The 21,435-nt window shown below is 43.1% G+C and overlaps 1 protein-coding gene and 2 non-coding genes across 6 annotated transcripts; 2 read left to right on the top strand and 1 right to left on the bottom strand.

The window, feature by feature from the left end:
• Positions 1-149: 149 nt before the first annotated feature.
• TRIM41 (tripartite motif containing 41) lies at positions 150-21,305 on the bottom strand. 4 transcript variants are annotated; one of them, XM_020979204.2, is made up of 8 exons: positions 16,450-16,516; positions 16,069-16,232; positions 13,334-15,174; positions 11,125-11,220; positions 10,316-10,546; positions 2,399-2,421; positions 1,971-2,098; positions 150-1,657 (listed from the first exon to the last, which is right to left on the bottom strand). In XM_020979204.2, the coding sequence occupies exons 3-8, from the start codon at positions 14,132-14,134 to the stop codon at positions 1,053-1,055; spliced, it is 1,884 nt and encodes a 627-aa protein (XP_020834863.1). In that variant the 5' UTR covers positions 14,135-15,174; positions 16,069-16,232; positions 16,450-16,516; the 3' UTR covers positions 150-1,052. The 4 variants fall into 4 exon arrangements, with proteins under 4 accessions (XP_020834863.1, XP_020834864.1, XP_020834862.1 ...); XM_020979205.2 differs by lacking the exons at positions 16,069-16,232; positions 16,450-16,516 and adding an exon at positions 21,249-21,305; XM_020979203.2 differs by having other exon boundaries at positions 16,069-16,483.
• TRNAV-CAC (transfer RNA valine (anticodon CAC)) lies at positions 15,551-15,623 on the top strand. Its single transcript has one exon. It is a non-coding gene; the product is annotated as a tRNA-Val (tRNA).
• On the top strand, positions 15,867-15,939 carry TRNAK-CUU (transfer RNA lysine (anticodon CUU)). The gene has a single exon. It is a non-coding gene; the product is annotated as a tRNA-Lys (tRNA).
• Positions 21,306-21,435: the final 130 nt, after the last annotated feature.

Below are 21,435 nucleotides of genomic sequence, written 5' to 3'. Positions count from 1 at the left end.
TGGCACTTTACTCATTGGAAGGGGCTTAACTATAATGACAAGGTGGAAGGAGGGAATGGGATGGAGGGTAGAAGGGAAAGTTAAGAAATTAAGCCAATGAGGCAGCATCTTCACCCAGAAGCTACCAAAATAAAACTACTCACTGAAACTGATGAAACAGTAAACTTTTATTGTCCATTTCTACACACCATTCCACTCGCACCCCTCAATTTTCCCCCAAACCAACCTCAGCCAAAGAGCAGTAGAGAGAAAGGCAGGAGGCTAAGAAATAGTGAATGTGTGGGGGGGTTACCTCCAACTTGGAATATGCCCCCAAAGTGGAAGTAGAGGGTTCTAGAAAAATAGAGACTATGCCCAAGACTCTTCTCAAAGGATCAAACAGATCCCTACCTCCCCTAGTGGGCCTCGCCAAGTAGGGGATGCTGCAAGCTGCAAACTAGGGAGGGGAAAGGGGAATCTGGGCCTGAGAACACGAGTCACATTTTTGGTGACAAACTCCCCTTTGGGGAATGGAGGTGGGAGGCAAGTGAGCAGCAGAACAGGATAAAAAGAAGTGGAGGAGGCAGAGACATCTAAGGTGAAAAAGAAAAACATGAAGGTGACAACCATTATGGTTCTGATCTGAGAGACAAAGAACCTTGCAGGAACCTAACCTCCCCATATATCCCCCTCTGTTATGGATAGCTGATAGGTGTATATATGTGTGGAGGGAAAAGGTCTCAATTCAAAAAACAAAACAAAATGCTCCTCTCCCTAAATAAAATTCATTTTGGTAGATAAGTAATAGAGGTGGAATTGGAGATGGGTAGGGTAGATAATAGAGGAGGAGGAAAGCAGATTGTTAAACAATTTTTTCCCTTTCAGGGACCCATACCCAAATATAGACAAGGATAAGAGGACAGAGAAGGTAGCAGAATGAAAACCCGAGGTGGGAACCTAGGAGAAAGAGCGGTGTTGTAGAAGAGAACCACCCTTCCCAGCTTGAGGACCCACCCTTACCCCCTGCTAAGATAAGGGAAGTTTGGGGGAGGGGGAATAAGCACTGGGATGCTTTAGGGGCAGAGTTTGATCCGGGTGCCCTTGGAAATAACCCGGAAGAAGGGGAAGACCCGTTCACCCAGAAAGGCAGCTGAGAAGGTATGTACATGTCCCAGAGTCTCAGCATTATAGAAGCCCAGCCGTCCTGCCTCATAGTCCAGGTATACCCCTAATCGGTGTGGCTTGTCACCAGGGCTCAAAGGTGTCTGCTCAGTTGAGCTCTGTGCCTGGTAGCGCTTCCCATTGGTGCCCACACACCACACCTCCCTTTGAAACATTGGCTGCTGGGGCAAATGGGGCCTTCTGCGACGATGGTGGTGGCGAGATGGGGTGGCATCCCCACTACCACCCCCAGAACTCCCTGCTGGTCCCCCCTTCTCCTTGTGACGAGTTGACTCACGAGCAGCTCCTACAGCCCAGCCACGCCGCCCCCCTACCTCCACCTCCCAGTAGTGCCGACCAGAACGGAATCCCTGGGCACCTAGCACACAACATTCGGCTGAAAATCGTTTGGGGTGGTCAGGGAGTTCCTGGCGCCGCTCTGCCAGACGGACTCCGCGTCGGTCTGGTGACAGGGCTAAGGCTGGATGAGCCGTGTCAGGATCCAGAGTCAGGTCCACTGGAATGAGAAGGAAAAGGAGAGGTTTCGAAGTTCACTTGTTTCAGTCCCATTTCTTCCCTTTTCCCATACCTAGGTGTCTTGACTCAGGATTCTTGCTTCCCTTCAAAGAAGCAGTAATCCTGCCCCCAAGTTCTATCCACTAACTTCTAACCATTTTTCTAGGACCCTTAGGTCCTAGCCTACATTCAAGTCCAAAGATCACCCATATGTCTTCCCTTTTGTTCTATCAATATACACACACTTTCCCCAAACTCTGGCTCTAGATTGTACAGGGACGAATGAGGAAAGGTGATTTGTGAATTCTCTGTACCTCGGGCAGCCTGACAGAACATCCGACTCATCTTCCTCACGATGGCATCTGTCAAGAAGTCATGACTGTGGGGATGGCTGGGATCTGGGGACCAGATCTCTGGAGGTTGCAGCTGTACCTCCTCACACCTGGGAGAGGATTAGAAGTTGGTACACATAGGACACTAAAGTCCAGAAGAGAGAAGGAAAGATAGGGGAGGAGAACTGGGGCTGGGAGATAGACATTTGGGTCCTGAGAAAGGAAGACAAGGATTCAGGGGCTGGGGACAAGATGTGTGGGTCCAGGGAGGGGGATGAGGGAAGATCCAGATATCTGGTAAGGGTTAACAGGGTATGTAGGAGAGTCAGGGCCAAGGAAACCAGATGCCTTGGTCCTAGTTAAAAATCTGTGTTCTGTGGAATTCAGGGGTTTGAGGGATAGAAACTCACCTGTTAAAAGTCTCCTTGATGTCCTGAGAATAATAGAGACAAAAAATGGGGGTAAGGAAGGGGAAAGAAAGATAAAGTCAGCCCTTCACAGTTGGTTTCCTTATCCCCTAGATCTTCAGCCCAGAATAGAAGGGCCAGGTTTGGGGACATTTGAGAAAATGAAGGAGTTTTAATTCATCTCGTCCAACCCCCATACCTCCAGTTACTCAACCCATGTCATGCCATTCACTGAGGGTCTTTTTCAACTTTAAAGAACCCTAAAAAAAGGATTGTCACATCCTTTCTTGGACACTTGGTCCAGGGTCTTACTGTTCAGAAATTCTTCTCAAGTCTGACTTAATATCCCACCTACTACAATTTAATTCTATTCCTTTTCATTCTGCCAATAACCCTTCAAACACTCATGTCCACTATTCGGTTTCCATAATGACTCTGGCTCCATTCTCTTCAGGTTGAATCATCCCAGTCTTTTCCTACTTTGGAAAGATAACCATCCCTTTAAGATCCACAATAATGTAGGCAAGTGGTAACAGGTATAGTCCAAAAGATACAACACCAATGTATCATTTCTATTTGCTTTAGAATGTGTTTTATGATTTCCACCCTAACAACAGTGGGTTTATCTTCCTAATTATATTATGGAATGGAAATTCATTTTAATAGTCCAAGTCTAAGTATATACTGGGAAAGTAGCCCAGAAATATGCTGGGGGACTGGAGAAAAGCTGTCTTGGGACAAAAAATTTGTCAGAGGTAACTGACTGTTTAGTATCTCTCTTATCTTTCTCTCTTTCCCTCCGACCGTCTCTGATCATCCATGACTCCCAATACCAGTATCATCATTCCATTTGTCTGCTCTCAGGTCAAGGAGAATTTCTAAAAGCAACACAACCTTTAAGATTTGGCCCCCATTAAGTGTTATGCTGTCCTTATGTCTTGACTTTGTTATCTATTTCTCTGGTAACTCTTTTATTCATCTCTGACTCTTTAATATACTTCCAATATACCCAAAGTAGTTACTTCATGTAACTTTAAACTTCCAACTGTCCACCCTCACTTAGTGGATGACTTTGCCCCTTGAATTGCAAAGTTTATCTGGTTAAGAGTTCCCCTCTGTACTACTGCATTTAGATCAATATATTACAGAATGTCAGGGATGAATGGGATCTTGGAAATTATCTAGTCTAATCCTGAAATGAGAATAAAGGACACAGTCCATACATCTATCAAGTTGCACTTTCTTCCCTTCTCAAAGGAAGCTCCCTTTTCTGTAAATATAATCTGTCTAAATGCTACACTCCATTTCCCCTCAACACCACCTACTCCTTTTCCATATTCTCCTTTCCTTTGTGCCTTTTAAGAAAGTGCCTTTTAGTTGATCCAACTATTCTTCTTTTGCATCCAATCTTTCCCTTCTCTGCCCAACTCCTCAAACATGGGTTGACATCTGTTGGCTTCACACTTGACATTTAACTTGGTACTCTAGTTTCTGTCCCTACAAATTTATTGAAACTACTCTAAAGCCACTACTTGTGAAGTTCAGATGACATCATTCCTTGACTTTTAATGCTGATGACATTTCTTGAAACTGTTTATTCCCCTGGCTTTTGTGATACTATGGTCTTCCTTTTTTGATACTCCTTCATCTCCTTTAATAATTTTTTTTCCTTGCGGGGTAGCTAGGTGGCACAGTGGATAGAGCGCCAGCCCTGGATTCAGGAGGACCTGAGTTCAAATCTGGCCTCAGACACATAACACTTACTAGCTGTGTGACCCTGGGCAAGTCACTTAATCCCACTGCCTAGCCAAAAAAAAAAAATAGTAATTTTTCTTCCTTCTGCCTCCTAAATGTGAGGAAATATCAAAACTGTTCATAGCCCTCTACTATTCTTTCAGTATATTTATTTCTGTCAACAAGTACTATCATTCTTTGGGGATCCTAGATTCTACTCAATTCAATAATTATTAAGCAGTTACTATGTATAAAGATACAAAGATAAAAAAAAAAAGCATAATCCCTGCTCTCAAAGAGCTTACTATGGGGGGGAGGAGGAAGGGGAGAGGAAAATAAAATACTTATACAAATATGCATAATGTAAGGTAGAATATACAGAAGAGATCCAGACAAAGTACATAAGAAAAATGTGAGGAGAACTTATTTTAGCTGAGGAGGAAAAGTAGAAGTAGAAGGGAGGAGAGGTGGGGATAGGCATTTTTCTCTATTCAGCAGGCCTTCATTTCCAGCAGCCATCTAGGCTGAAGGAAGAAAAATAGGTGGGGAGAAGGCATAGAGGAGGTGGCAACTAAACGGGACGTTGAGAGAAGAGAATGATTTCAATAGGCAGATGGAGTACATTCTAGGCTTAGGGGGTGGCCTATGCAAATACATGGAGGGGAAAAAAAGGGCAGAATAAGACTGGAGGACAGCTACTAGTCCAATTTCTCTAGACTGTAGATTATATGAAGGGGAGAAAATGTGAAATAAGGCTGGAAAAAAAGACTGTGGTTAGACTGTGGAGTGCTATATTTGTAAATTAAGGTGTCTGCAATTTATCCTACAAGCAACAAAAAGCCTTCAAATGTTCCTGAGAAGAGGAGTGACAGGGTCAGACCTGGGTATTAGGAAGCTGAGCAAAGGGTTTATTGGAGGAGGGAGGGACTAGAGGCAAGGCCACTAGACAGAAATACTATTACAATTAACATTCCAAGCCCAGAAGGGCTGAAGTGTAAGCAGCGTGATGGAGAGGAGGAGATGGCAGGAGAAGTACTTTGGAGACAGAACTGACAGGATTTGGTGACTGCCGGACAATGAGTGAGAGTCAAGAGTCAAAGACAATTCCCAGGTTTTTAGTCTGGATGATTAGAAGAGCAGTGGGGCCATAAAAAGGAAATCAGAGAAAAAGAAATCAGAAAATTGTGCAGAGGATGGGAAGAGGGGACTGATTACAAGTTCAGTTTTAAACTCAATGTTGAGTTTAAGGTATCAATAGCTAGGATTGCCTAGAAGGCTGCTGGAAATGAAGGCCTGCTGAATAGAGAAAAATCCGGAAAAAAAATCAGAAAAATCTGAATATGTGGCTTTGGGAGTCACAAATATAAAAGATGACTGAAGTCACAGGCAAGAGTGAAACTGACAAGGGGAAGAGAAAAGAGCTCAGGTGAGAGCCTTTGGGAGCTCCATATGGGGGAGGAGGCAGAAAAGAGATGAAGAGACCAGGAAGCAGTAGTCAGACAGGAGAAAGATCAGAAGAGGAAAGGGGAGGGAGGGAGGAAATCCACTGCTAGGCACAAGCCCCAAACTCAGAGCAGCACTTTTTGTAGGATCAGAAGACTGGAAATCAAGTTGGGGGCATATAAACGTAAGGGAATTTTATTGGCACCGTGAGGAGGAACAAGTTAAAAGAAATTCAGTGAGAACTGGAAGAGATGCAGAATATACCTAACGACAACAACAATGTAAACAAAGAGAAAACTGGAAGGATATAATTGTAATGACTAATCTTAGTTCTGGGAAACAAATAAGGAAACTTAAGTAGGCATCATGTTACAGTGGAAAGAGTACTGAATTTGGAGCTGAGGGACCAGGGTTCAAATCCCAGCTCTGCTACTACGAGCAAGTCACTCAGCCTCTCTCAGCTCCCTCATCTGTGAACATCAGGGTTGGATTAGATACCATCTAAGGTCCCTGGACTTCAAATCTATGATACTATGACTTTACCTTTTTCAGGAGAGGTAGGGAAGAATGGGTGTGCAATGCTACATGTATTGTCAGATTTGGTCCCTATGTCAGCTGTTTGAGGACTGTTTTTCTTTGTTATAGGGATTAATCAATAAGGTGGAGGTGTATATTGGGAAATAACTGTGACATAAAAACAAAAGATATCTATCACAAACTTATTTTAAGAAGGAAGGGCAGTGTCAAATCAGTGAAATTATACTGGATCCTTCCCTCTCCTGCAATCCCTACAGCCAATTTGTGGAAAGTCTCCCATACCCCCTTCTTTAAAAAGTACCTCTCAGACTCCTTCATTGTCACTGTTCCTGCCCTATTCCAGGCCCTGAGGTCTAGGATTACTATAAATGCCTTGTAGCTGGTCTCTACAGTCAGTCTCTCCCCAATTCAGTTCATTCTATATAGCAAAACACTAGACTAATCTTCCTAAAATACCATTTTTATCATATCACTATCCTATAAGTACTGAGGAGTATAAAGGAACAAGAAACTAAGTCAAGAGGTCCTGGGTTCTAGTTCAAGCTGCCACTAACTATGGGCAAACTATTTAATCCCCCAGAGTATCTAATGATTCATCTGTTTAAAAAAAAGGGGGAAAGAAAGATTTGAATTAGATAATCTTCAAATCCATTATAGCCTCACAATTTTGCTTCCATGCAGCTTTCAAAGTCTTTCATAATCAGGTTCTACTATCCAATCATATTTAAAAACTACTTCGACAAGCTACTTTTGGCATCAATGAGGCTGGTTTATTTGCTGTTACCCCCAATAAACTCATTCCTGCCTCTAGTCCATTGCTCTTATTGTCATCTATGCCTGAAATGTCCTCTTTCTTCATCTCCACATACCTAAATCCCAGCTATTCTTCACACATAGCTCCAGTTCCATCTTATCCATGAAGACTTTACAGACAAAACACTCTGAAAGCTGCAGATAACCACATCCCATAATACAGAGTGTATTTATATAGCACTTGCTAGCTTATAAAACACTTTCCTAAGAAGAATTCTGTGAAGTGACAAGTATAGCCATTATATACACATTTTATAGGATTTTACAGAGTTTAGAGATGAGCTAACCCATGGCCATATAGCTAGTTAGTCCCAGAGCCAGGACTCAAACAGAGGTCTTATGACTCAAATTCAGTGTTCCTACCTTTAATTAATGTCATACTGCTGGGGGCAGGTAAGTGGCCCTGGAGTCAGGAGGACCCGAGTTCAAATCTGGCCTTAGACACATAATACTCACTAGCTGTGTGACTCTGGGCAAGTCACTTAACCCCAATTGCCTCACCAAAAAACAAACAAAATACCATACTGCCTCTTTTTGAGGACCAGACCTGTGATTTCATTGTAGACCAATGGTGTCAAACTCAAACAGAAATGGATCCCTGTGGGCCACACATTGACTTAGAAAACCATAAGTAAACATTATATACGTTGTATGGCATTTTTATTTTGTTAAACATTTCCTAATTACATTTTAATCTGATTCAGGCCATGGCCTGGGTTGTGAGTTTGACATCTTAGATGTAGACAACTACTGTTGAGGAAACTCCTTGTACTAATGCAGATCAGCAATGGTTCTGGCAACTTGCATTCTCAGAGAGCTGCCTACAGAACTGAAAAGCTAAGTGACTGACCTAGCATCCCATAGTCTGGCAGAGGTTGGCCCCAAACAAACGTCAATGAAGGAAAAACAGACGAAGTTGTTGAAGGTCAGACAGGAGACTCTTCTTCATTCAGGGTCAAAGACAAGCTTTAATGGCTCTTTGGTGGGCAAGTGAAGTGTAACTGACATGGTAAGCACCTTGAAAAGCCTAATAGTTAAGAAATAATTAATAAATACTTATTAGGTAACTAAGACCCAGAAGGAAGTGGCAGCAAAAACTCAAATGGGGGAATCAATGAGCCAATACCAGTGCTTCTTGGAGAAATAAATGAAAGGCACTGATGAATAAAGGAGGCCCTTTCCTCCCATAGTTTAAAATATTACTTCCATCTAATGACTTCTCAAACTCGGGTCCATGCCCCATTTGCCCTCAGGGACTAGGCCTGCCTGATGTTCTTCTGCTACCTCAAACAACCTGTCTTAAACAGAACTTAATTTTCCTCCAGACCTGCTACTCAACTGACCTATGCCTGTCAGCTGTGCCACCATGGAGGGGTCAGAGGGGGCCCTCTTGGAATTTTTCAGTAATTTTTCACTCCTCATTCTTCCTCTTCATGCCCACCTAATCAGTTTTGCTTTGGGAGTCACTGTTCTATACATAGCTTCCTCTCCACTCCACTATCTCTGGTCCAGGATTTTATTATTTCTCATTTATGCTATTAAAACAGCCTCTACACTAGTCTTTCTCCTCTTCAATGCATTTCATGCAATGAAACCAGATCAATCTCTCTACTTCAGGTCCTGACTGTGTGACCCCCTCTGCTCACAAACGTTCTGCAGCTTCCTGATGCAATGAATTCAGTTCAGACTCCTTCACTTGATGTTCAAGGCCCTTCACTATCTGGTTCTAATTTACCAGTTTTATCTCACACTTGATTTAATCAAAATGGACCAGCTATTACCCAAACATGCCCTGTATTTTTTCCACTTCTACACCTGTGGAATACCTCCTACATGCCAACCAGTCAGAATCCTACCTATCCTTCAAGGTCAGCCTTACAAGTCACTTCTTCCCTAAAACATTTCCTAATTCTGCTTTACCAGTAATGATTGTCTTTCTTTGAACTCTTTATATACATACCTTTTCTTTTTATATATATATATATATATATATATATATTATATATATATATATATATATATATATTTGCATACACCTTTCATGAATTCTTACCCTCTATTTTGTATCTTATATACTTGGGAACATGTCTTCTTCCCTTTACTACACTACTACTTCCACTGTTTCCATATCTGTGAATGGGATTATGTCTCATTCATCTTTTTATCCCCAATAGAACCTAGGGCACAGTGCCTTGAAAACAATAAAGATTCAATATATATCTGTGGAGTGAAATTAAATTTTTCTTTGCACTTCAGTAGTTCCCATCTGCCAAACTACAGACATGCTAGGAAACAGGCCTTATACCTACCAACTCAAGTGAAAAAGTTTGATTCCTATGGATTCCAGTGTGACCTAAAAAAAACTCTTCTTATGGAACAACTCCTTCTGTTCCCTTCTACTATATTCCTTTTTAACAAGATTTTTCTGAACAGACATATCCATTGAGGAGGTAGGACTATATAGATTTTTATTCCCAGTTCTTGTGCCAGACATATTTCACAATTTTGAATTTGTAAATTCTAATGTTCAAATGTGTCTTTTTTGAATGCTTTTTAGCACAAACCAGTCATTTCTAGGTGATCTAATTAAATGGAATAGGGTTTAAGAATAAGTTTATGCTATATAAGGTTCAGTTACAGACAATGAGGATGTTTAGCCTGGAAAACAGAATTAAGAGGAGATGTAATAGCTGTCTTTAAGTGTTTGAAGGTCTGTTGGGTAAAAAAAGAGGTTAGACTTGTTCTTTTTGTCCCTAGAGAGAAGAACTAGGATGTATAAGAGAAGTTGCAAAGAGGGGTATTTGGGCTTGATGTGAGGAAAAACTTCCTAGCAATTCGAGCCGTCCAAGAGTGGAATAGACTACCACAGTGAGTTATGGGTGTCCTCTCATTGGAGGCCTTCAGGCAAAGGCTAAATGTCAGATATATCATAAAGGAGATTTTTGATCAAGGACTGGATACCGAAAATGGACACTAGAAGTCCCTTCCAACTATGAAATTCTGTGGTTCTATGGATTCACATAGATTAGGTACAGATCCAGTACAGCAACCTTCAAGGTCCTTCTAATAACTAACTATAGAATGTGAACCATCCAGGGCTAAACTGCTTCCTGCTCTGAATTCCTATAGAATTTAATATGTGACCACATTAACACATTTATAAATGTCTCTTCTAACTTAAGAATGAAAGCTACCTGTGGGCAAGAACCATGACTGTTATTCTCTGCACATTGCTGCCAGTGAGTGACAAATAAATACATGTTAAGGATTATATTTAATAGGTTCTTGATAAATGTTGACTGAGGAAAGAACAGAAGGGTGGGAAGAGTTGGGATTGAAGAGAACAAGGGCCTGGATAGCTAGACATGGGATAGAATTTGAAGTTGCTCTCACCTTGAGCAGCCGAAGTCCCCCCTGTTGGCTTCTTTCTTGTGCCTCGGCCAGCAGTCGACTTAGCTGTGTGGCTTGCTCCCCTAGCCGCCCCGCTGCGGCTCCTGCTCGTCCTAACTGGGCCTCGTGCTGTTCCCGTAAGCGCCGTTCTAGCCCAGCTTGCTCATCAGCCAGAAACCGTGCCAATCTTCCAAATTCTGATGCTACTGCTGCCAGCTCTGTCTTCATCTGACTCTAGGAGGGATAAAAAGGGGTGAGGGGGTCACTTGGTCATCCACATACTAAGAGTTCACTTTTACTATTCTCCCCTATTCCTAGCCCTCACCATGGGACACTAAATCCAAAGTTTCTTGTTCTAAGTAACATGTGAAAGAATACTCACTAAGGAGTCCAGAAGCCCTGGTTTCTCATCCCAGTTCTGTTACGGCCATATTTGTGACCATGGGCAATTCACTTTCTTTGAACCTCAATTTCCTCATTGGTAAAACAGGTGAGCTGGACCAGATGATCTCCAAGGCCCCTTCCACCCCTTAGGTTTTATTTTTTATTGCTTTTTCTCTTCTCTAATTACTCCTCCCCAGTTTCCTCACGAAGACTCTCCTAGTATCACATTTCCTACAGTGAATTCCTATTCTCCTTTAGAGATCTCAGCATTTGGCCCTTGATCTCCACTTCACTCCACCTCCCATTATAGCTCCTTTTCCATTCCCCTCATCACACCAGCGTCTGGCTTCTTCATACTCTACCCGTCCTCTCTAGATACAGGACTCTTGCCTTGGACCGTGCCCATCCTCCCAATCACATCCACCTGCCTTGAGCTCCGTGACCCTCCTCTCTTCCTTGGCCTTCAGTTTCTGAACAGCTTCCAGGTGCTTCCTCAATGGCTCCACGTGACCCTGCAGCTTGGCCTGTTACATGTGAATGGTAGGAATGGGACAAGCATATTTGTTTGTTCAATTGGGTTGTAATGAGTATATCATTAGATAGAATACTCAATCTCCCTTAATGGGCAATGAAAAAAAAATGTTCTCCACAAATGGGCAAAAAAGGTGTCCCGCATATACATTTACCTCTTACTCCTTTTCTTCATCAAACCACTGGAACTTTTACCTTTATGCAGGGTTGGAAATCTACAGTCTTTGTCACCATTGGAATCATATGGCTTCTCTGCTCTTTTAAGAAAGTCAGCAGCCTAAACAAACATACATTTCCTCCCACCATGCCAGAAAGAAAGGGAAAAGACCCTGACACAACTCTTTAAAAGGCTGCCAAGCCCTAGGTTTGCAGTTTTATTTTTAATGGGGATGTTTTGAGTTATTTAAAGTTAGGAGTAAAAGGAATGGAAGGATAATTTCTGCACAAGAGTTAGGAAGTCAGATACAGTTTAGCTCTCCAGTTTTCACTTTCAAGATGACTAAATGAGAAATGCTTTATGAACAAATTTAACAGAGAGGTATTTTTTTCTTCACAACAACCTATTACATGGCCAGGACAAGAACATATGGGTGATGCCAATGAAAATCTACTGATAGCTCAACCCTTGCCACATTATTTGCATTTATCCTCTATTCTCGTATTTTTCCTCCCCTCTTCTCTCTCCTCTGCCTCAGTATCCCAGTGGTTAATCAATACTACTGGTAAACTCTGTTGGTGGTCCTCAAAGTCAAAGAGAATGAAGATTCTATGAAGAAGGTAAAGCATTTTTCTCAGTAGTGGAATTTCATTTACAAGTTTTGATGAAGTAACTTATAATAACTACAGTAAATTAGTAATTCAGAATTATCAATCGGTTGTAACTACTTTTATAAGTTCCTATTTGTCAAGTCTTTGATGGAACAAAGACTGTCAAGGGCAAGGATCATGTGTTGTGTTTTGCATCCATTTCTTTCCTCCCCCAAACCAAACTCTGATACAGTATCTAGTACAACAAATAAAAGAAACCCAAAAAAAATTGCCAATTGAACTAAAATTCAGGTCTAGGATTCTTCTGGGAGATATGCCTGGAGAGAATAGGCAAGTACTGAATTTATTCTCAGAACCAATATCAATACTAATGACATAAATTTTACATACTATTGTAGAGAGCCCAGTTCAAAGTAGTAAGGGAGATGCAAAGGAAAAATAAAAAGACTTAATCCCTGTCAGTTTACTGTTCTAGGTTGGGTGCAGGGATCATGACCTGTGAATTAGATAGGCCCAACTTGGTCTCAATGTACAATACATTCTGTTATACAATCAATTCTTTATTGACAAGTCCAACAACATAGCCAGGCCCAGAACTAAACGAGGTGTCAACCAATCAATCTATAATCAGAATCCAAAGGTGGGATCTCAATCAGAAGCCAACCAGAAAAAAAAAAAGGTAGGCTAAGGTTGAAGCAACAAGTCTGTCTCCTGCTTTATAGTATAACCTGTTCAATTAGTATATAAGGGTCAGCAAGGCTGGAGAAGGAAGCAGGTGTGGGTCTGAGGAGTACCCCACCCTCATTAATTATTCTGGATTTTACACCTGACAGCTGAATAGTTATCAGTTAACTCTCAGCCTAAAGTGTTCCCCCAATTTGTTTTTCTCCTAAATTTCTATAATTCTCCATCCCTGTGTCTAGGGAGTCTCTGGATCACTGTCAGGGCCAGGGTTTTCTTTGGTTATCAAAAAAAAAAATTAACCTGCAGTAATCTACTCCCTCTACTCCCTGGTGATCTGACATTGTGCCCAGAATATCGTGAATAGGTCAGCCTATCCCAGTTTTTACCCATGTGAAACACCTATCCCGTAGGGTTGCTGGGAGGATAAATGAGATATTTGTAACTATGCAAATGCTTATTCTCGATATTTATTATGCTTCTATTTCTCTAGGTAGGCCTTTCCTTATCTTTCTCCTCTAGTATGAAGCTGAAGTAATAAGAATGAATTGGGGATGAGATCTGGCAGGGAAAGGGTAGTGTCACCCTCTTCTACCCACCCTTGGCTGACTCTGCCTCCTTTCCACCACCCTGGGCCTGTCCTTTTCTCATTCTCACCTTGTACTCCTGCACCACTTCCTCCAATGGCACCACACTGTGTTGCTTGTGGTTTCTTGACTCCCGGCACACCACACAGATAGCTTCTTCATCCACCTCACAGAACAACTTCAGAGCCTCTTGGTGCTTGGGGCACACACCTTGTTCATTGCCCCGGCTTCCTCTTCGAGGAGCTGGGTGCATTTGCCGAATTACCTGCACCATGTTGGCCAACTGTAGGTTGGGTCTAAAGTTCCTACGGGGAAAAGTCTTCCTACACTGGGGGCAGGTAAATCTACGCCTAGGAGCAGGGGCTGGTGGTGGAGGGGTAGCGGGCTCTAGCTCTTCCTCTTCATCTTCCTCCAACACCTCCTCATCTTCATCTTCTTCCTCCTCCTCACCCCTCAGCTCCTCTTCCACATCCCCCAGGTAGTAGTCCAAATCTTCCTCTTCATCCTCATCCCACACATAATCCATGTTGTCCCAGGTAGGGCCATTGATGCTATTGGTCCAAAACTCCTCATCCTCTTCCTCCTCCACTTCCTCTTCTTCCATATCCCCCTCGTACTCGTCCTCTCGCATGGGGGTGTCCCAACCACCACTGGCACCCACTGCCTCCACCTCTTCTTCCCCTTCATCTTCCTCCTCCTCCCTCTCCTCCTCCTCGTCCTCTCCCCCCCACAACTGGGTCACACACACCCTGCAGAAGTTGTGCCCACAGCCAATGGATACGGGATCTGTGAAGTAATCCAGGCAGATGGCACACACTGCCTCCTCTTGGAGGGTCTGGACTGGGTTGGGTGCCATGGCAACGGCAGCCATCTTAGTCTCAAGTCACCCAGGGAGGATGTTAGATGCCAAGGGTTACAAAGGGGAGGCCGGCAAGAGGGAGGGTCTTCCTTTTGGATTCTACAACCAGCCTCCCTTTCTCTTCCCCACTCCCAACGGGGGCCACAGAGGTGGCCTGCCCCCCCCACACACTGGCGCACACGCGCGTACACACACACACACATACAAACTCACACACACAGTTTCTAGCCCCAAGAAGAGAGGAGCTCTAATTTAAAAGCCTAATTGATAAATAGCTCTTCCCACCCACCCCCTGCCCCACGCTGCTGAAGGGAGAAACGGTACTATTTCGGGCCCTCCGGACTGCTTGCCCTGTCCGGGTTCTGAATGCAAATCCTACCTAACTCCCCCTTCCCCCTCCTCATATGGCTCCCTCCCCTCGCCTCTAGCTCCTCCCCTTCACTTCCTGTATCCTTTGCTTTACTTCCGGCCTCTTCTCACGCCCATTTCCTTCCACCCGGGCCTCCTTGGCTCCTAATGTCTTGGGCTGCCCCGCCCCCTCCCTTTCCTCTCTTCTCTTGCTCTCGCCTCCTCAGCCAACAGGAAGTGAGCTAGAAAGCGGCGCTCCCGTAAGGTGCCGGAGACGGAAAAGGGGGCGGGCACAGAAAGTCCGGGTCTCTATGGTACTTAAGAAGGCCAGGGCCGTAGCGTTGGTTGGATATCCCCCTCCCCCCCGGAATGGAAGACACCAGTTGGGGGGGAGGGGAGGGAAATAGAAAGGGCGACGCTCTAGGCCATCCGTCGAAGCGTCTTCGAACTTCGCGAGCGCCGTTGCCACTCCACCCCCCACGGAGGTCTTGGGCAGCACCAACAACCGGCGGTTACCGGAAATGGAGTGAAATTGTGGGAACGGGAAGACCAAGAGGGAAGTTTTACGCCCGCGTTCTTGTAAGCTTCCGGTCGTTCTAGCCCAAGGACTTTGTGGTTAGGAGGACTCTGGACGATTCCATCGAGGAGGAATTTTGGGGGAGGTTAGTCGCTTGTAAAGTGAACCTCACCGAAGGAGACTGGATCTGAAAAAAGCAAGACTAAAAGACATAAAGTTGCGAGGGCTGTTGGGTCCGTGGTCACTGCACCTTTGCGAAGGGGAATGAATGGAACCAAAGAGTAGGTGTGACGGCTTAGAGCGCCCAAGATTTCAGACTCCAAAGAAGTCGAGTTTCGGGACTGAAGTGTATTGAAATGTGGGCCCGAAAGCAGGAGTGACATTTGGCTGAGGGTCCTAGGTACCATGAAGGAAAAAAAAAATCCCTTTACCCGAGGGAAAACAAACAAACAAACAACCCCCAGGGAACAGTTTAGAGCGGCATTAGTTTTAGGCTTGGAAAACCGATAGCGAATAGCTATGTAGCTTCTTAGGCCTTGGGGGAAACTGAAAGCCGCTAATTAGTTTCCGTAGTGTAGTGGTTATCACGTTCGCCTCACACGCGAAAGGTCCCCGGTTCGAAACCGGGCGGAAACAAGTTTTTGGGCTTTTTTTTTTTTGTAAAGTTAACTTTATTTGACTTTTTCCCCATTTTTTAAGTTATAGTTTCTCTCTGTGTGTTTGTTACCCTACCGCTTCTTCCTCCCCCACTTTACCAGTGGCAATTAGAGAGCCCCGCAAAAGAAATAAACAGAGTGGAAGAAAAAAAGATTAAGTTTTCTTGAACCAGTCAAGAGTCCTAGCCTCCTGGGACATGTGGGTCAAGGTATACTTTCAGGAGCCCGGCTAGCTCAGTCGGTAGAGCATGAGACTCTTAATCTCAGGGTCGTGGGTTCGAGCCCCACGTTGGGCGACACACTTTTTTTCTTTCCTATACACAAACATGTTGTTCATCTGTCTCATCCTATTCTGTCTTTTTTTTTTTTAAATTTTTCTTCCCGTCTCTATTCTCTTATTATGGAAAAAGAAACATATTGCTTACCTGTCTCATTCTAGTCTGTCTCTTTCATGCTAGTCTGGCTCTGTTTCTGTATTTTTCTTCCTGTCTCTGTTCGCTTATTTCTCGTTGCCTCTGTCCCACTTTTCAGTTGCTCAGCGTTTCTTTTTGTTCTCATCTCTTTGCTTCTGCTCGCACAAACCTCAAGACTTAGAAAATTAAAATACAAGAGTCTGGAATCTTGGGTGCTCTAAGCCCTCCCACCTACTCTTTCTTTCCATTCATTTCCCTCCAGAACCAAAGGGTAGAGGGGAGCTCGATGTAGACAGCTTGTTGCGGGGCGGGGGGGTCGTTAGGGGAGGGAGAGCAAGCAAGAGAGGCAACCTGGAAGAGATGGATTCAGGAAAAGCAAAGGAAATGAATTACCCTTCCAAGCCCTGGCAGGTGACTTCCTCTTGTGCAAACCTGTTCTGAGCGAATGCGCAGGAAAGGGAAAGGGAGGCGGGGTGAGGGGGTGTGTGGGGAGAGGATGAGGAAGAGGAAGGAACCTCAGGGCACACCCGGAGCATTGGAAACTGGAGATATGAAAATGCAAGCCCAGGGATCCTGGGGGCTTTTCTCCCCCCCCCCCATGCCCCCTCAACCCTCTCGGATTCTGCCGCTCCAGTCGCTGCCGGGCTTAGGGAGCCAGGACTCCACTACCCCATTCCCCATCTAGCCCCATCTCTTCTCCAGGATCCAGAGCTCCCAGGCTTTCCCTCTGTCCATCCTCAGTTTCGTTAACTGAAGAGATCCGGGGCATCAGATTCTCAAACCCTGGTCAGTCCAGGGAGCCAGTGTCCGGCCTTTCCTAAAGCAGGTGTTCATTGAGAAAGAAATCGGGAGGGAAGTCTGGAAAATCAGGCCACCGCTTTGCAAACCGGTTCGGGGCTGAGGATAGATAGATAACCTAGGGCTGGAGAGATGGGAGAAGCAGTCAGTCCCTGAGTCTTCTCACCTGGAGAAAAAAAAATGATCCCCAAAGTCTCTTCCCGCTGGAAATCTATGGTTCAGTCAACCACCAAGTAGCAGTTCAAAACCAAAACGTGCCCAGGCATCATTCAAGATGACACTGGGGTTCCTTTCAAATTTCTCTAATTTTGTCTCCCTCAAAGTGGAAGGCTTAGGTTTGGGTGCTTTGTGGCATAAATTCAATCCATATTTATGAGAAATTATTTCTCTCTTATATTAACAACCAATTATTAATTGAGATTAATGTTTCCCCTTTCTATTTCCTTATTCAGAAATAAACCCCTGTAGATTATGTAGCCAATCTTTGAAAGTCATTGCTGATAGATAAGATTGCCCAAATCCTTGGGGTACATATTTGGTTGGAATCCCACCCAACTGTCTGGGTGGAGAGGATTAAGAGAGACACAGTCAAAGTCACGTCCCCCAGGCCTTCATTAGAATAGGCCCACCTCTCATTATAATAGTCATTTTCTCATTAATTGTTAGCCAATCAGAGTTGATTCCCACCTATTGGGACCAGTCACTCTCCCAAAGGCATATAAGCCTTGAGAGGCCTCCATCATTACTGTTTCCTTTACTAGAGAAAGCCTAATGACCATCCTTTTATTAATTATTTGCTAGTCAAAATTATTAATTACCCAGAAATTATGTCTCTTGGACTTTTCATACATCACAGTTGTAAATAAATGAATGAATAGGTAAATTTGGGTGATCCAAGTCACATACCCCAAGACCCTCATTTTAATAAAGCCCACCCCCTATTGTAATATTCATTTTCTCATTGTTAACTAATCAGAGTTGATTGCCACCCATCAGGAACACCTGCTCTTCAAAGGGTATATAAACTATGAGCCCACCACCATGAGGGATCTTCAGTCTAAAAGAGATGGCCAAATGACCATCTTTTTATTAATAAATATGCTGGCCTTATTAATAAAGTGATTAAATTACCCAGAAACTATGTCTCTTGGAACTTTTTTAATCATCACAGTGTTCTAGTTCCATTTTATAAGCTCTCAAATTCCTTTATCATAATCATTATTTCATCTTTTCCTATGCCTTAAGACACTCTAATCTTGATTTTCAAACTTAAGTGACTTCCATCACTGCCACCTGGCAGAACTTTCCCAGGCCAATATCACTCCTGAGCTGGCTATGTATTCCTTCTTTTCCTATCTGGACTCCTTGGTGAACTAGTTCAACGTTACACTTTAATCTCTTGACTCTGTCCAATCTAAAATCCTGCCTTGACAACTTCTAACCCTGTATTACTCCCACAATCTGCTCCATTTTGCTTTCATTCACATGCTCTTGAATTAAAGCTATAGGAAACTGATTATGGAATCTCTGCCTATTTACTGGCTTCTTACTGGTTGCCTACAATAACACTATTGTTTCCCCATCTTAAAAAAAACCAACCCCCCCCACCCAAAACACAAAAAAACTATAGGCTAATCTACCATTTGGGCTAGCTACCTCTTACATCTGTCCTCCCTTTCTCAGATAAATTCCTTGAGAAAGCCACAGATATTCCCAATGGATAAATGGTCAAAGGATATGGACAGTTTTCAAAAGAAGAAACCCACGCTATCAATAGCCATATTAAAAAAAAAAAAATTAAAGCAACTCAATTTCCATTTCACATCTATTAGGCAGGCAAAGTTGACCAAAAAAAAAGGGTAATGCCAAATGTTGGAAAGTCTGTGGGAAAACAGGTATGTTGATGCACTGTGATGGAGCCGTGAATTGGTCCAAACATTCATGAAAGCAATTTGGAACTATGCTCCCCAAATTTACTAAACATGCATACATACTCTTTGACTGACCCAACAATACCACTACTAGAACTACATTACAAAATGGTCAAAGAAGAAAGAAAATGACCCATATATGCAAAAGTAGTTTTATTACTTAACTTTCCTCAACATACACCAGCTCTGACCTTACAACCCCCCTGGAAAAATCTGTCTCCCATATTTTAAGGAGGTCACAATGTGGTAGGGCAGAAGAAGAATTATACTGTGGTAAGAGCATATCTTAACCCCTCCCTCTATGCAGGTTAGACTAGTTAGACCGGAAACTTGGTTAGCTCAGGGAGCTAAGTACTTAGATTGTTGGTGTTTTTCCCTCATCACATGAATACAAAAACAGCCACATGGACCTTGGTTGAGATGGAGAGGTCTCTTAGAGGGTTGGCAGTTAGATCATGATGGATAAAGTGGGCAAGAGAGCTTTACTCAGTCAGTCAATAAACATTTATTAGGCACCTATTATGTTCCACGTACAGTGCTAATTGTTGGCTTTCCAAAGAAAGGCAAAAGAGAAGTACCTGATCTCCAGGAACTCACAGTCTAATGCAAACAACTACGTATAAACAAGTTATTGTCAATCTGCCAGTTAGTTCTAAGAAAGACAGAGTTAAGATGGGAATGGGATCTGAACCCCTAAAAGGAAAAGACCATGTTTTTGGGATCTGGACCCCAAAAATGAAAAGACCTGGACTTTCCCACATGGTTAAATTTCTGGTGTTAGCTTGAGGCTATAATCCTCTCAACTGGCCTTTCATTGTGGCTACGCCCAATTTCCCAATTCTGTTACCTCTCATGGTCTGTTACCTCCCCATTGCCTCCTCACCTCCACCACTTCCCACTCTTGATCCTATCTAGACCCCATTCTACCCTCCCAGTCACCCCAGACTACTTGGCCATTCCTAGATCCCTCTCGCAGTCTTTCTGTATATAAGATACATCTTGGACATCATTAAGGTGCTCAGATTCCGTAGGAGTCTAGCCAATGTTTACATTCCTTTGAAGTCTGGTGGATTGTTAGAATCACTCCCATTCTCTATTGGTATTTTAATAAATCTTGTCTTTGGCTGAAAGAAGGCATAGGTCGAATTCATTCTGGCAGGACTGAGTGTTGCTGTTTTGGGGTCCCTGCACCCCTAAACCTCAACATTTAGGTTGTGGGGTGTGTTTATTTCTCTCAAAGTGGTGGACATGCATTCATCCTTGCATGGGAGTTCATAAGAAATGAGCTCACTCTGGGGCTAGGCTGCCCAGGTTACATGCCCATACGTCCTCCCTTTCCCCTGACTCAGGAGGCCTGTGTCCTTCGTCAGCCAAAAGTATAGTTTCCAGAGAACAAGAGGGTGCCCCAAAATGTCTGGTTTCTGTCAGCCATAAACAAGGCGGTGTCATAAATAAGAGAATGTCATAACAAGATAGAGTCCATGAAACAAGACAAGAGAAGTGCCCTTAATCAAGATAGTGTCGGGTTCAAGGTGCCTGGTCCTTATCAATTATAAACAGAAGAATGCTCCCACTCAGCTTATTTTGAGGTTCACCCAGCATTTCAAAGGGGCTCAAGCCCCTTTATATATAGCATATATTGGAAATATATACAGCATATACAGGATATAATATATCCTGTATAAATACAGGATATACTATATACAGGATAAATTGGAAATAATCAAGAGAGAGGAGGTACTAGAATTAAGGGGAATAAGCATTTAATGTTGCCTACCCTGCTAAGCACTATGCTAAGTGCTTTTACAGATATCTAATTTGATGTTCATAACAGCCTTGAGCTGTTAGGTGTTATTATTATCCCCCTTTAGAGTTGAAGAAACTGAAGCAAACAGAGGTTAAGTGACTTTCCGGGGGTCATACAAATAGTAAGTGTCTGACATCCAGCAGCTGTTAAGTCTTCAGCTCCCCTAAATCTAATAGTACTAGGCCTGCCGGGATCTTTTTAACCTTGGTCTTAGCTATTTTGGCTATACTTATCACTATGTGTACTAGTCTAGTTAATGAAAGATTCATGTTAGAGCAAAGGTCTCAGTTCTATCTGGCTTCCTTTCTCTGCACAACCTAAAATACACACATACATACAAATTGCAAATAGAATTCATAAAATGCTCTGTGCTCCCAAGCACTTTTCCATGGGGAAGAGTTGATCTCTTAGCTAGTTGAATTTACCTTAATCAGTTATCCGTGTTCTCTCACAGTCTATAACAAAAATAAAAACTTTAGGATGCAGTTAACATTATCATCATTAGCAAACGATTGTTAGAATGTAAATATTGGTTTAGCAAAACAAAACCTTAGCAACGAACTCTATCACCCATTGCATGTGGTGAAGCAACAAATGGAAAAAACAGAGATTACAGAAATTTCACTATTAATTCCAAGAGAAGACAATTCACTTACTTTCTGTTGGATTCTCTAAATAAGCCAAGCTGTAAACTAGGGAAATGAAGTTTTCTGCTGCAGTCTTTTGGGAAGAATCTTACATTTGCTACTATTTATTGCAATTTGCTGCTGCATTCTTATCTCTGCAAATCTTACTCCCACTCTTCTGCAAACTCTCTCAGAATTTAGCAGAAAACTCCTTCCA

This window comes from Phascolarctos cinereus, unplaced genomic scaffold (assembly GCF_003287225.1).
Source record: "Phascolarctos cinereus isolate Bilbo 61053 unplaced genomic scaffold, phaCin_HiC Scaffold_5;HRSCAF=322, whole genome shotgun sequence".
Classification (NCBI taxonomy): domain Eukaryota; kingdom Metazoa; phylum Chordata; class Mammalia; order Diprotodontia; family Phascolarctidae; genus Phascolarctos; species Phascolarctos cinereus.
This window is presented reverse-complemented; position numbering and strand designations above follow the sequence as displayed.